The 14,533-nt window shown below is 38.4% G+C and overlaps 1 protein-coding gene across 29 annotated transcripts in view; it reads left to right on the forward strand.

The window, feature by feature from the left end:
* The window catches only part of MAP7D3 (MAP7 domain containing 3), a 79,013-nt gene extending 72,831 nt beyond the window's left edge, over positions 1 to 6,182 (forward strand). For 20 of the 29 annotated variants that reach the window (XM_056808767.1, XM_016427174.2, XM_016427167.2 and 17 more), the window contains 2 exons: positions 996 to 1,276; positions 4,516 to 6,182. In XM_056808767.1, the coding sequence (XP_056664745.1) occupies positions 996 to 1,275 (280 nt within the window). In that variant the 3' untranslated portion in view covers position 1,276; positions 4,516 to 6,182. Of the gene's footprint in view, positions 1 to 995; positions 1,317 to 4,515 lie in introns of those variants that run through there. The other 9 variants (XM_056808768.1, XM_016427168.2, XM_056808757.1 and 6 more) reach the window with 2 other exon arrangements.
* Positions 6,183 to 14,533: the final 8,351 nt, after the last annotated feature.

The raw sequence follows: 14,533 nt of genomic DNA on the forward strand, positions 1-14,533 counted from the left end.
AAACATCAAAAGCATGGAATCCCTTTGGTTTCTGTTCTCCTCAGTCAGAGGGAAATACTGTATTTCTACCTTAGATCCCCAGGGCCTAGCTTTTAAAGTCTGTTAAAGTCACCTCTACAATGTAGTAACCAACAATTTATTGTAAAGCATTTTTTCCGATTTGTAGTTAGAATAGTTACTTCACTCTCTTCACTCTGTCTTCAGAATATCTAATTAACAGTAGCTAAATAGAATACAATTATATGCCCATTACTCTCGGCAGATATAACAGGCACTACTTTACTTCTCCCCTCTCCAGACTTGGTGAATGAACACGAATGCTGCTGGAATTAGAATTGATCGTCTTCATAGCCCCTTCCTTCCCAGCTCCAGAAACTTCACCCCCCACCCTATCACAACCTTGATTAGAACAGTTACTGAGGGATTGCAACAGAAATCTCTGCCTACCTCTTACTCTACAGAGCAACACCCACTCTAGAGGTTGCTGGAGCTCCCTAGGCCTAGCTGTAACCTTTGTATCCTCTGCCTTCACCCCTATTTCTTTGTCAAGCTAGTGAGTGTTCCCAGTCCCACACCATCTCCCCACAACAACCCCCAGAATCCTCATACAAGTCATTGCTAGGATTTTGGCAATGGAGAGCTCTCAATTAAGTTCTGGGATACTTTTTCCTATAAAAATCATGATATAAAGGGTCTAATTTTATTATGGGCTAAAGGGGCATTTGTGTGTTGGCCTGGAAATGAACCTCACCCTTTGTAATACTTATGGGAGTAATCCTTTGCAACTTCTACACCTAGATTGGCTTAGAAAGTTACTTAGGGTGCAACTGCTTTTCATGAGTCGAGGACCATCTGTAATCAGACCATTCGTGCATATTTTTATATTGTCCCATTGGGCTTGCTTAGTGAAAGTTAATCAAAGGGCAGAATGCTTCTCCAAATAAAATATTGGTCTTTGAGTAGGCAAGACATTTATTTCAAACATCTTTTCCCAGCCTTTCTGCCAAAGACACGGTTACTCCAAACTCAGAAATTGTGGATGCTGTTGAAACCGAGCACACATCAGACCTGAATGGAAAATCCGATACGTGGACTTTTGAGGAGGTTATTGATCTTGAAGAACATGCCAAATCTAGCCAACCGAATTCCAGCAACACTCCCGATAGCTGTACTCAAAACTCAAATGATGCTGCTACATTTACTCCAAGTCCCAAGTTAGCTTTTGAGGAGGATTCAGCAACGAATCCTTTGACCACATCTGCAGGAAGCAATTAAGGTAATTTTATACCAATAAAAAGTCAGTTGCTTCTTTCAAACATTATTGCTCTCCTTGTGTTTTTCTGATGACAGCGTACATTTATATTAAGTCGACCTCACAAAAGTTGGCCCTTGGTACCTTGGGTTCTCAGAGATTGTGTTTATGGAGGAAGCCCAAGTTTTGATGGGGTCTATTGAGCTAAGGGGTTTCAAGTGTGGGCTTTGCAAAGGACTGTGTGTCTGGTTTTCCCAGGACCAGTTAGGGTCAGAGAGAGGCTGATGATAAGGTTTGTCACAGTGATCATCTTTTCAGCCACAGCAGCTTACAGAGAAAATATGCCAAGTTGTGGCAAGATTATGATCTCCATCAGTAGAGGGCATACCCACTGATGACATGAGTGGTCCTCAAAATATAGCACTTTTACAACCATTACCTGCTTTGGTTCCCATAGCAACTCCATGAGATATTGATTATTATTCCCATTTCAATAATAAGGAAACTGAGATCCAGAGAGTTGATGTTTTTGGCTTTAGTCACTCAGGAAATAAGTGGCAGATCTGGGAATAGAACCCAAGAGTCTTGGCTTCTAGCGGTTCTTTTTCTATCACAGTTGGCTTTCCCTATTCTATAAATCAGTGATTTTATTTTGGTTCTTGATTTTTTTCTCCACACAAAAATTATTTTGAAGCACTTGCTTCATTCATTCATTCAGGACATTTTTCTTGGACTTTTGTGGCAATATTTCCATCCCTTTTCTATAAATAGACTGAAAATATTTGTTTAACATTAAAATACAAAATGCAAAAATATTAGGGTGAAAACATGCCTTTGGGTTAACCTCTTCAAGCAGCACTTCAATGGATACATCTAGTCAAGAAATTAGAGTTTGGAAAAAGAAAAACTTTTCAACAAACAAAACCAAGGGGCAAAACACAGATTATAGGAAATGAATTTGTTTGGTTTGGGAAAAATATTTGGGTTCTTCCATGTAAGTGTATACATAGAGGAGTAGACGATCGAGGCCCATAGTCTCTTGCGGGAGCCTCCAGCAATGAGAGAAGATTCCCTTCCAGTGTCTGTTCTTATTAAAACACAAGTCCCTGATGCTCATCGAAATAGCAACAATACTGGTTTTTTGAAAGGGGATTACTCACTCTGCATACTTTGGGGCTTCTTCCCTCCTTCACTATCAAGGTGTACTTTTAGCAACTCCTTGTCCCAACTTTCAGCTCTATACCTTGTGGTCCTTTGATCTCCAGAGTGTTCATTATACAGAAGTGTCAGAGGATTCTTCCATAAGCAACCCCAGTAGGCCTCTGGATCCTCTATCTTCTTCTTGAACAATCCCAGTCATGAGAATAATACCACTTACATTTTTATAACCCTTACCTTCTGTCTTAGAATCAATACCCAATATTGGTTCCGAGGCCAAAGAGTGGTAAGAGCTAAGCAATTGGGGTTAACTGATTTACCATAGTGACAGTGAGGAAGTATCTGAGGTCAGATTTGAACCCAGGACCTCCTATCTCTAGGCCTGGCTTTCTATTCACTGGGTCACCTAGCTGCCCCCATTTGCATTTTTAAAACAAATATGCTAGATTTTGGCTGTATTGCCATTCATGGTAAAGCAAGATCTTATTACAAATGTACCCCCACAGTTGCGTGTTTTGAAGAGCCAACATTAGGCAATACAAGACTGAATGAAGTAGACTGTTGGCCAAATGATGGGCAATGTTTAAAAAGCTGTGAGATGTGGCAGCATTGAACATGGCGTACCTATATTCAGGAAGGCTCCCACAGACTCATCCAAGTCTTTATTATAGTCATTAGTTGATGATAGGCCATAAAGCAGGGGTGCCCGTGGACTTACAAGGGGCCTGTGAAGCGATTTTGGGAGATTCATGAACTCAGGTAAGAAGGAAAAAATGACATCCATATTTTCACTAAATTCTAACTGAAATTTGGCATTTTCTTCAATTATTTTAAAACCTGATTCTGAGAAGGAGCTTTACCAAGACTGCCTGCCAAAAGAACCCCTTACCCCCTCCTTTTAAGGTAGAGAGGGGGCCCCATAACAAGGCCCTTTGTACAACAGCAGTGTTAAAATGTGGCTTTTTATGGGCTGCCAATATTCTTAATAAAAAGGGAGGATTTTTATACCAGGTTGACCATTTGGCCTTTCAAGAAGGCTTCTTTATGGGAGTTATTAATGGGGCTGTCCTTGTGAATCTTAATATATTCATTTAGGCCAATAAGTAGGAAATCTCTGAAGAATTATAGTCGTAGCGCATCTTATTGTTAGAAGTGACCTGAGGGCTCATACAGTCCACACCCCTGCCCTTGTTGGAGAGGCAGTATGGTATGGTGGAATGAGAGCTGGCCTCAGAGCCAGAAGGACCTGGTTTCAAATCCTATCTTTGACTCTTCCCTCTCTCAACTTCCCAGGCAATTCTCTAGGACTAAGAAGTTGCAGAGAATATGCTGGCCTGCCCTGGTAGAAGGAATTCCTCATCTGGGAGTTCCTAGTGCAAATGAAATCACAATTTCCCTAATGTAGTATCCCCAACAAAAAGTCATCCCACTTCTGCTTGAAGGAAGGAAACAAGCATTTATTAAGTGTCTGCCATGTGCCAGGCACTGTATTAAGTAATTTGCAAATATTATCTCATTTGATTCTAACAACTTTGGTTGCTATTACTGTCTTCATTTCACAGATGGGGAAACTGAGGCAAACCAAGGTTAAGTGACTCTCAGGGTCATACAGGTAGTAAGTGTCTGAGGCTAGATTTGAACTCATGTCTTCCTGACTCCACAAGTCCAGCTCTCTATCCACCTAGATGTTCCCAAATGCCTGCAGTGAGACGAAACTCAGTACTCATGAAAGCAGCCCCTTGTATTTTTGGACATTTTTAATCGTTGGGGATTTCTCTTGTTGAAGTGAACTTGCCATCTGTTGTTTGCAGTTTCACTCTTTGGGGCCAAGCAGAATGAGTTAGAAACTTTCGTCAGGTGAAAATTCAGGCTAAACAGCCTCATTTCCTCCAGCTGTCCCAGTTTGGGAGACATGGTCTCCGGTGCTCTCAGCATCTTGTTTGCTGTCCCCAAAGTCATTGTGATCTTTTTTCTTGGGGGAAAGGTGAGTAAGAGAAAGGGTCATGAGGTACTGAAGTGAAGAATATCGAAGAGGGTTGTGTGCTCTGGGATCAGGATCACCCTCTGGACTCAATCTTTCTTCTCACTGTTTTGTCTTTGGCCAGATCTAGAAACACTCCATTCCTGGAAGTCTCTGGATCCCATCTCAAGGTCTTTCTTCAAGAAGTTCCTTCTTGCTTTCACTCAAGTTCAACCCTGTTAAGATCAAGTTCTCCATGTGCACCTTGAGTACTTTCAGGGAGTTACTCAGCTCTCCTGTGTTTGTTTCCTCCCTCTTGGGTTTAGTGAACATTCAGTGTGGCAAGATTTCCTGGCAAAGTATTATTTCTGGTTCCTTTAAAAATTTCCTTTAAACCATCTCTTGCTTGTTTTATTTTCCCTTTGGCGTATGCAAAGTGGTGAGGAAGCATCCAAACTGACTGGTCAATATTTTTCTAAAATGGTATGCTTGAGAAGGAAAGGATGCTTCCAGCTCTTATTTTTAAACCCCTCAGTAACCATCACCCCTTTACTGTTAGACTGTCAATGAATCGATATTGGGCAAGTGTTGATGAGATCTCTCAGGTAATGATCCCACCCTGCTCTCAGGAGCATTTTCATATTGTGGGGAATACGGACATTTGGGTGCTTTCACAGTCCTTCATATTGTATTTGGCCTCTCTCTCCCTCCCTCCATCCCTCCCTCTTTCTCTCTCTCTCTCTCTCTCTCTCTCTCTCTCTCTCTCTCTCTCTCTCTCTCTCTCTCTCTCTCTCTCTCTCTCTCTCTCTCTCCCTCTCTCCCTCTTTCTCTCTCTCCCTCTTTCTCCCTCCCTCCCTCCCTCCCCCTCTCTGTCTCTGTCTCTCTCCCTCCCTCCCTCTCTCTCTCTCTCTCTCTCTCTCTCTCTCTCTCTCTCTCTCTCTCTCTCTCTCTCTCTCTCTCTCTCTCTCTCTCTGTCGCTCTCTCTCTGTCTCCCTCCCTCCCTCTCTCTCTGTCTCTCTTTCTTTTTCTTATGTGTTCACTACATTTCCTTACCTATTAAAGACTGCATGCAGTCAATAGGTGCTTTTTAACAGTTTCCCTGCCTTTCTACAGCTTGAAGGGATGAATTGCCTCCTTTGAAATCACTGAAAAGATCACCAAGTCTTAAGCCCATGTAATAATACATACACCTGCATATATTCATGCACATCATACATAATATGAAAATAGTTTCATCAAACTGTACTTAAACCTGTGCCTGATACTCATACGAGTTAATCAGCCCAACTGCTACTGAATTTTCATTATTGAATCACCAGTGTTCTGAAGCTGAACTATGTTCCTTTCTGGAACTCACTCTTGAATGAGGAGGGAGGCCCTAAGCCTTCCTGATGTCTCTGGAATTGTTGGAGGTGAGGACAGTGCCTTAGGTTGGACAGTGGACTTTTGGGTATTTCATTTCATTCACTGAGCTTTTTCATTTTGCCAGAGACAATCAGTTTAAGAAAAAAGATGCAGGTTTCTTTCTGCACACGCATTATTTGTTCAAAAATGTTACAGTTTTGTACGTATAGAAGTCAAATATACTTTGCAGATGGGCATTTATCATTTTAATAGTTAACAGTTATTCTCTAAGAATAGAACCACTTTCTAACAAAGTTATGAACAAGGGCATCTGCAAGATTCAATAAATTACTCACATTTCCTGTATCTTTAATTTTTGTGTTTTATAACCATGACATGTTTCCCCTTCCTCTTTCCATGCCTCTTCCCTACCTTTTCCTGCATAAAATACAGTGTAAAACAGCAATATTGGCGTTATCTTTATTGTGTCTTGTATTCCTAGGATCTTAGAATTTGGAAAAGGGACTTATTTTCTAGAGGAGAAAAATAAGGCCAATAGGTCACAGAAGTAGGAAGTGGTAGAGCCAGCATGTAAAACCTCAGTCTTCTGATTTCTAATTCTATGCTCCTTCTGTGGCATCCATCATTTTAGGTCATGCAAAATAAATTGGGCAAAAGTCTACCTATTCTAGATACTTAGATCCCTTCAAAGACTTGGTTTTGTTTGAAAACAAGGATCGAGTAGATTGTTGGACCAGCTGGTCTCTGAAGTCCTTTCTAACCCCTGGATTCCAGCATTTTGTTTCCACTATCCTTAATGATTTTACTGCTCTTCTTGATCCAAGTGTAAACCTTTTCTCATAACTCTCAAGTGAAATTATTTACTTATTTTTACTGCATAGCTTTTTTAAACCCTTCCCTTCCGTCTTGGAATCAATGGTTCCAAGGCAGAAGAACAGTAAGGGCTAGGCAATGGGGGTTAAGTGACTTGCCCAGGGTCACACAGCTAGGAAGTTTCTGAGGCCAGATTTGCACCTGGGACCTCCCGTCTCTAGGCCTGACTATCCACTTAGCTACCCAGCTGCCCCCTACTGCATAGTTTGGTTTAAAAGCTTTTTTTTACCCTTTCATTATGCTTGAGATCCAAAACAACCAAAATGTATGCCATTTAGTGTAGCATGGCAATAGGGTACTCCCTGCAGCGTGTTGAGATAAATTTTTGGTATTGAGAGCCTGAAGTACAAAAGGTCCACACTTAACCTGTTCATTGTTGCCAGTAAAAGAGTGCAGCGGTCCCTAATACAGTCAGAGCAGCTTTTTATGCGTTACTAGTTACATAAGGCCCAGAGACACCCTATTAACTAAGATTGTGATTGGTTCTTAATTACACTGCCTGTTTGACTAAGAGTCTTCATCATGGCAATCAGAAAACCTCAATTTGGCCAATATCCTCTTGGAAGGCCTTGTGACAGCTGACTTCCAGTACCCTCTCAGACAAGGGCCCTTCCAGAGCAGACAGTGCTATGGAGGGGGCACAGACTTCGTCACCTCCCTGTACCTTTCGAGCCCAGTACTCAGATTAAGTTATCCTTCAGTCACTTTTCTTATGTCTCTCATCTGACATGCTTGTTTTGCTACCCTTATTGAGTACTACTTTAAGGCTTAAAGTTTGGCTCCAGTGATTACTATTATAATTAACATACCTCTTAACTCTAATCAATAATCACTTTCCTAAGTTCCTGTCAAAGTGCTAGAGAAAAATGAAGTGCTGCTCTCCAGATCTTTTCATTTACCGACAAGTAATGGCATTCATTGGCCAGCCTGCAAAATACAAATATTTTACTGCCATTATGCCAGTGTCCCAGGGTCCCTTTGGCAATTAATATATTGCCAATTTCTCCATACCAGTGAATAATAAGTAACATTTAAGGTTTACTAAGTTCTTTACAAATGCCATTATTATTTTTAATTTTTTCAAATTTTCATTTCTTTATTAAACCCTTTAATTAAAATCAATACCATGTATTGGTTCTAAGGCAGGAAAGTGGTCAGGGCTGGGCAATGGGGATGAAGTGACTTGCCCAGGGTCACATAGCTAGGAAGTATCTGAGGTCACATTTGAACCCAGGACCTCCCATCTCTGGGCCTGGCTCTCAATCCACTGAGCTACCCAGCTGCCCCCCATTATTATTTTTAAACCCTTATCTTCTATCTTAGAATCAACAGTAAGAGTAGGACTAAGGCTAGATAATTGGGGCCAAGTGATTTGCATAGGGTCACACTGCTAGAAAGCATCTGAGGTCAAATTTGATCCAGGCCTTCCTGACTCAAAGCCTGGCTCTCTACTAAGCCACCTAGCTTGCCCCCTTTACAAATATTATTAAATGGTTTTTATCCTTACAACAATCCTGTGAAAATAGGTGCTATCACCATTTTACATGTGAGGAAACAGAAAGGTTAAGTTGCTTTGCTAGGGAGTGTCTGAGACAGGGATTGAACTCAGATCTTGTTGACTCCCAAGCCCAATATTCTTATGCACTGTGCCACCTCACTGTCTATTGGGGAGAACTCTCTCATACTTATTTTTATTTCTTGTTTATTATGAATTAATCTTGTTCCCTTTTCACTTTGATAATTTTATTTTCCTTTTTAAAATTTTGTTAGGTAAAATTTTATAGGTTTTGTACATTTTCTCCCCAAACAGCTTAGTATTGTTCATTTCTACAGCCTTTAAACAAAGTCTGTCCTATCCTTTTCTATCTCCAATTGTCAGATTTCAGCTTATTTTAGTCTTGTTGATAGTTTTTTTTAATTGCGTGCTCAGTTTAATCACCTTCCTTCTAGTTTAACTATGAAACAACTTTATAACTCTAATGATATGACGGATTCTGAGGAGTGCCTTACCTGCATTCTCCACATTTTGCAATATTTTCTCATTTTCCTCTTATATAATTACCAATTGTTTCTTCAATTTATTTTTTCCCGTTTGTTTTTCAAGAAGTTTTGAATAGCTTCCTTTTAGTTCTGTGTACTTTTTGCTTGCATTCCCTATATTAATTATTGTATCATGTTATAGACTGCAAAACATGTTCACTATTTCTGCCTCTTTGTCTTGGTCCTTTAAAAAAAACCAGTTTCTTTGTGCCGTAGTATATGGTTTGTCTTTGTAAGGGAAGGGTAGGCATTGTGTGATGCTGAGAAATAGGTATACTCATTAATGCTTTCGTTTAGAAGACGCCATGAATCTTTCAGATCTTAACTTTTTCAACGATATTCAGTTCTATATTTTCCTCTTAAAAAGTTTATGCTTGTTCAGCTCTGAGAGTAACATTTCCATGTTCTACAGTTAGTTACTCTGCACCTTTTGAAGTCTAGTTAGCTTTTCCTTTGTGAATTTAGATGCTGTGCCATTTAAGGCATAGAAGCACACTCATAGAAGCATCTGCGGTACTTGTATGAAGGATGCAATTTCCATGAATCTCTCGATAGTGAGTTTTTACTTATGCTTTGATAACAAATTTTCAGCTCCTGTTTTTATAGAATCACTTGGAAGGGCAACATTTTTAGCCTCGTATTTCCATTCTTTGTGTGTTTCCTGAATGAGTAACTTTTTGTGGTATATTTCTGCAACTCAGTTCACCTATGATTGAGCCAGACAGGCCCCAAAGGTACAAGAGGAGAACTCGAGTTAGTGACACATTTGGAAGTCTATTGTACTAAGTATATATACGTGGACCAGGGATGAAGGAAGGGATGGTAGAGAAGAGCTGCCCTCCCCCTTGGCCTCTTTTGCTCTTGAGATAGTTTTATTTAGCATTTGAATAAAGATGTAGCCATCAAGTGGAGCTTTGGGAATCACATTTCTGGGGTTGCTGGTTTCATAGGCTTTAGGCAAGGCCTCTGCTTGCACGCATGCGCACGCGCGCGCACACACACACACACACACACACATACATACACGTGGACCTTTTTCATTGCGGATGAGCCACAGGTGAATAACTGGATAATATGTCTATTGAGGGTTCTCAGAACATTTTGTCATTGGGCTCGGGGCCCGAGAGATCATCTATTCACACTATCCCTTTTGTTTTAAAGATGAGGAAATCACAGGCTCATATGGGTTCAGCTTTTACCTTTAATTCAGTGGCAGGACATAAACTAAACTAAACCCATATCAATCATCAGCACACCAAGAAAAAAGAATTCCAAATACTCACAAAATTGCAAACCTTAAGAGGAAAGTCATATCATTCACACGTATAGAAACTTAAGGAAAACACACATGGGACTGAGGCGACCTTAAACGACAATGCAAAGAATATCAATTGGATGATTACTTTCAATTTAACTACTAGTGAATGCGGAAATATTACATTAAATTGTAACTGTAATTATATGATTTTGACCCCAGGTCTTTCTGATGTCAGGCCCCATCTAATTACCACTGAACTATGATTCCCCTCAGATTAAGAATATGTTTAAATCTCTACCTAAGGTGGACCTTGATCGACTAAGATCCTAAGGATGCTATCAGGTAAAAAAAAAGGCCTAAAACAGAGGGAGAAAGGAATGCCTTAACTGTTCCCACTGCAAGTATTCTAAAGGTAGTGAAGGAAAAAGAGACAGGCTTCCAGGGAAAATAAAATACGAGAACTTGTTATAACCCCATCTCAAATTACTATCAGCATCTTTGTCATTAATAAAACAATAAATTCCAAATGTGAAGTTACAAAGCAATTACAAAAGATATCGGCTATCACACTTAAGGCAAATAGATAATTAAGCATGGAATAGATAGATGTGACCATAAACAGTGGTGCTAATAATCTTAACTATATAAAATTGGAAATGACACAATTTAGGGATGGAGAATTAGAAGAAAAGATGGGGTACATTTTGGAAATAAAAACTTTCATTATAGTTTGTAGAAACTCAAGACAATTAAGATCAAAATCCATTAAGATCTCATTTTACTCAAACTCAACACATACAAAATCCAGTATATTTGATGGGAAATTGAAAAACAGTACAGGTAGAAAAGTAAGTAAAATAGAAAATGTAATTACATGCTGAATCTGCACCATTTTCCCAAGTGGCAGACATAAATTCAAATAATCCCACTCATTCCTGCTCTGAAAAACATTACTGAAAGTCATGACATTATTTTGCACCAAACATTACCTCCTCTATCATCTGTATGCAAAGTTCTTACTGATCCACATCATAGCCGCATTTCTCTTAATTCTAAGAAAAGTAGTAGCGTCTACAGATGTTCATATAAAACACTTATTAAATAACAGGATTCCATATTATATGCAATTATAAACATGTACAAAAGTTCTCAGAATGCATTTGTCCCATAAAACAAGGCTCTGCTTTACTTGATCAAAGCAAATCTTACATTTAGAAGAGGAATACTTAAATTGGTCAGTGATTTTTAAAAAATATTATCTTAACATTATTTGAATTGATTTTCTTCATTATCCTACATATTTTTAATATGATTCTATGAAAGTGTCCTGTAGATTTTCCAGATCGCCCAAAGGAATCCAGCATGAAAAAAGAACTTAAAAGCTTTGATTTTGAGTAAAAGTTAATAACGATCATGTAGTCAAACCTCCACATTTCATAGATTTAAAAACTCTGGTGTAGACGCCTGACTGGTTACACAGTGAAAGAAATAATAGGTAGCATTTTCCTAAAAAAGGAAATCTTTGCATCCATTATGAGCATCATATCTCATTATAATAAATAACTTTTTGCATATACATTATTTGCTAAAAGATCAATAATTAATTTCCCCAATATTATTCATTAATGAGATATGATGCTCATAATGGATGCAAAGATTTCTTCTTTTAGAAAAATATAATCTAAGTATTTGGGTGGGTTTAGGAATAATTTTTATAGCATTATAATTAATTTCTCTTCAAATATTGCAGAGAAGTCTCATAAACCTGTCTAGATCATGTTTTGGTTTTCTTTGGCTTTCTGGGGTGGTTCAGGGGAGACTACTTAATTTATGATGCAATATTCATTAACCCCACAGTCTCTTCTCTCTCCATCGATTCCTGTATCCTCCCCATTTTATTGACTGAATGGGATTCTTCAAGTATCAGTGACCCTTAGACGAGGTAGAATCTGCAGAGGCTCTTCTTCTCCGTACTATTACCACCCTCCACTTTCCTCCTTCATCTAGGACTCCTCATGACCAAAAACATGAGTTTAATCCTCGCACCTACTTTTGACCTATTTTGAAAAATTCTCTAATAAATTATTTTTAATGACCGTCAGATTTTTCAAAAATAGATTTGTCTGTACCTAAGAACTATGAAAATGTCTACTAAAACACTTGTATAGGGATGTATTTACTTATATTTAATTGCTTTTTTATTTGGGATCTTTAGTATAAAGTGGATTTTTTTACTTAGCCTCAAAAATTCCAAATCCACAAACTGCCAAAAAGGGGCTCTCCAACCCACAAAAAAGGAAAAGCATCCTAGCTTAAGATACAAGTTGATCATCAACTTCCACATTACGGAGAAATAAATTCCAAATGCTCACAAAATTCTGAAGATTTACAAAAAAGGTTTATATCTTTCACAGGTATGGAAAGAGAAAAGAAACATGCAAAATTTGGCATGGGATTGATGTGACCATGAACAGCAATGTATACAATCTTAATTAGATCTTTAGCACTAGTGGATGTAGAAATATTATGTTAAATTATTGTAACTGTCAATATCAAAAGGTCTTTTTGAGTTCAGGCCTCAGCTTCTTACCTCTGAACTATGGTTTTCTTCAGACTACAAATATGTTTCGATCTCAACCCAAGGTAGAACTTCATGGATCAAAAACTCTGTTATTTTAATTTGCAGTTGTCTGATCAGTCATGATTTAGAGCATTTTTTTCCATGACTATCTATCTTTGATTTCTTTCTCCAAATACTGCTTGTTTATACCCTTTAAGCATGTATTAACTAGAGAATGACTTGCATTCTTCTAAATATGACAAAGTTCTCTCTCTGTATTTGAAAGATGAGACCTTCATCTGAAAGAAATTACCAACCCCCCGTCCCCCGCAATTTTCTGCTTTCTTTCTGATCTCGGCTATGATGTTTCACCTGTACAAATCCTTTTTATTTTAATGTTATCAATCAGAATTATGCACTTTACACCTCACAATGTTCTCTAATTTATTCATAAAATCTCATAGCCATAAATCTGATAGTAATATTCCATGTTCTTCTAATATCTCCCTTTGTGTTTAGGTCACATATCTGCTTTGACCTTCTCATGGATAGTATAAGATATTAATCTATAGCTACTTTCTGCCAGATTCTGTTCCACTTTTCCCAACCGGTTTTACCAAACAGTGAATTCTTATCTCCAAAACTGAAATCAAACCCAAGGTTACTATAATCATTTACAGAAAAGTATTCAAAATAAGAAATTTACTCATGTGCTGACTCTACTTCATTTTCCCAAGCAGTGTAAAGCCACCCAATTACACTCATTCTTGTTCTAAGAAACATTAGTGTGACCCATTGCATGGTTTTGTGCCAAACAAGACCTCCCACACCAGTCTGTATCCAAAGTTCCCACTTTTAACAAGTACTGTCCTCTGAATGGCGTTTCTTTTTGTTTCATTAATGCTATTTTGGTATGGCCCCAAAACACAAGAGTACCGATAAAGACATGGCTGATAAGCCTGATAAAACTCATAAAGTGTCAAGTTTTGTTCATATAAGAAATACTTTTTGAATAAAAGTTTCCTATTATGCATGATTTTCAACTACATGTCAGCGACTTTTAATATTTTGATAACAGCATTTAAAATATAATTGATTTGGTTTGCAATCCTATATATTTTATAAGATTCTGGAAATTAATCCATTGCATTCTCCAGAATGCCCAAAAGAGTGCAAGATCTAAAAAGAACTTCTAAGCCTTGATTTGTAATAGGGGACTTTATTATGTAATCCAACCTCCACATTTTATAGAATAAAAAATTTGGATCCAAAGACATGATGTGACTTACCCCAAGTGACAATTAATAGAAGGTATTTTTCCAAAGAAATATTTGCATACCTGATGAGCATCATATCTCATCACAATGAATAACTTTTTAGACAATACTTTTTCCTAAAATTTCAATGAATTTTTCTATCATGAATTATATAAGTTAGTGTTGGCAAAGTATTGGCATGCCTGCCCAGCTGGCACAATGGGCGGGGGGAACTGCTCCATTCCCCTTCTTCCCAGCACCTAAGTTCATTTTTTGCATGCCCTGCCCTTTGGTCCAGCCACCTTGGGTGAGCACTCTTCCTCCACCCTCTGCTCTGTGAGGTAATGCAGGGGTATTTGCAGTTTGGGCATGTGAACTTGAAAATCTTCACCAACACTGATATAAGCCTATGCTTTTATATATGTGTGTGCACTATATTCCATCTTCTTTGGGCCTTTAGGATCATATTCTTATTGTCATGGTAATTTGGCAGATCCCATTATCAGAAAGACTTTATGTAGCACTGGGATTAATTACTGCTTTAAATATATAGAAATCACATAAAACCATCTGGATCACATTTGGCTTTGATTTCACTTGCTGTGGTGACAACAGTATGTACACTAGTTTATTAATGATGCAATTGTAGCAAATACTCTCAAAGGTCTCTTCTCTCTCCATGCCCATGATCCTTGATTATTCTGCCCTCTCCACTTCATTCAGCATCTTGATTCTTCTGTTAATGACCCTGAGACAAGATAGAATTTGCAAGAGATTCTTTTGACTCTTCCTCTGCTTAAACACTACCCTG

Source organism: Monodelphis domestica, chromosome X (genome assembly GCF_027887165.1).
Source record: "Monodelphis domestica isolate mMonDom1 chromosome X, mMonDom1.pri, whole genome shotgun sequence".
Taxonomy (NCBI): Eukaryota; Metazoa; Chordata; class Mammalia; order Didelphimorphia; family Didelphidae; genus Monodelphis; species Monodelphis domestica.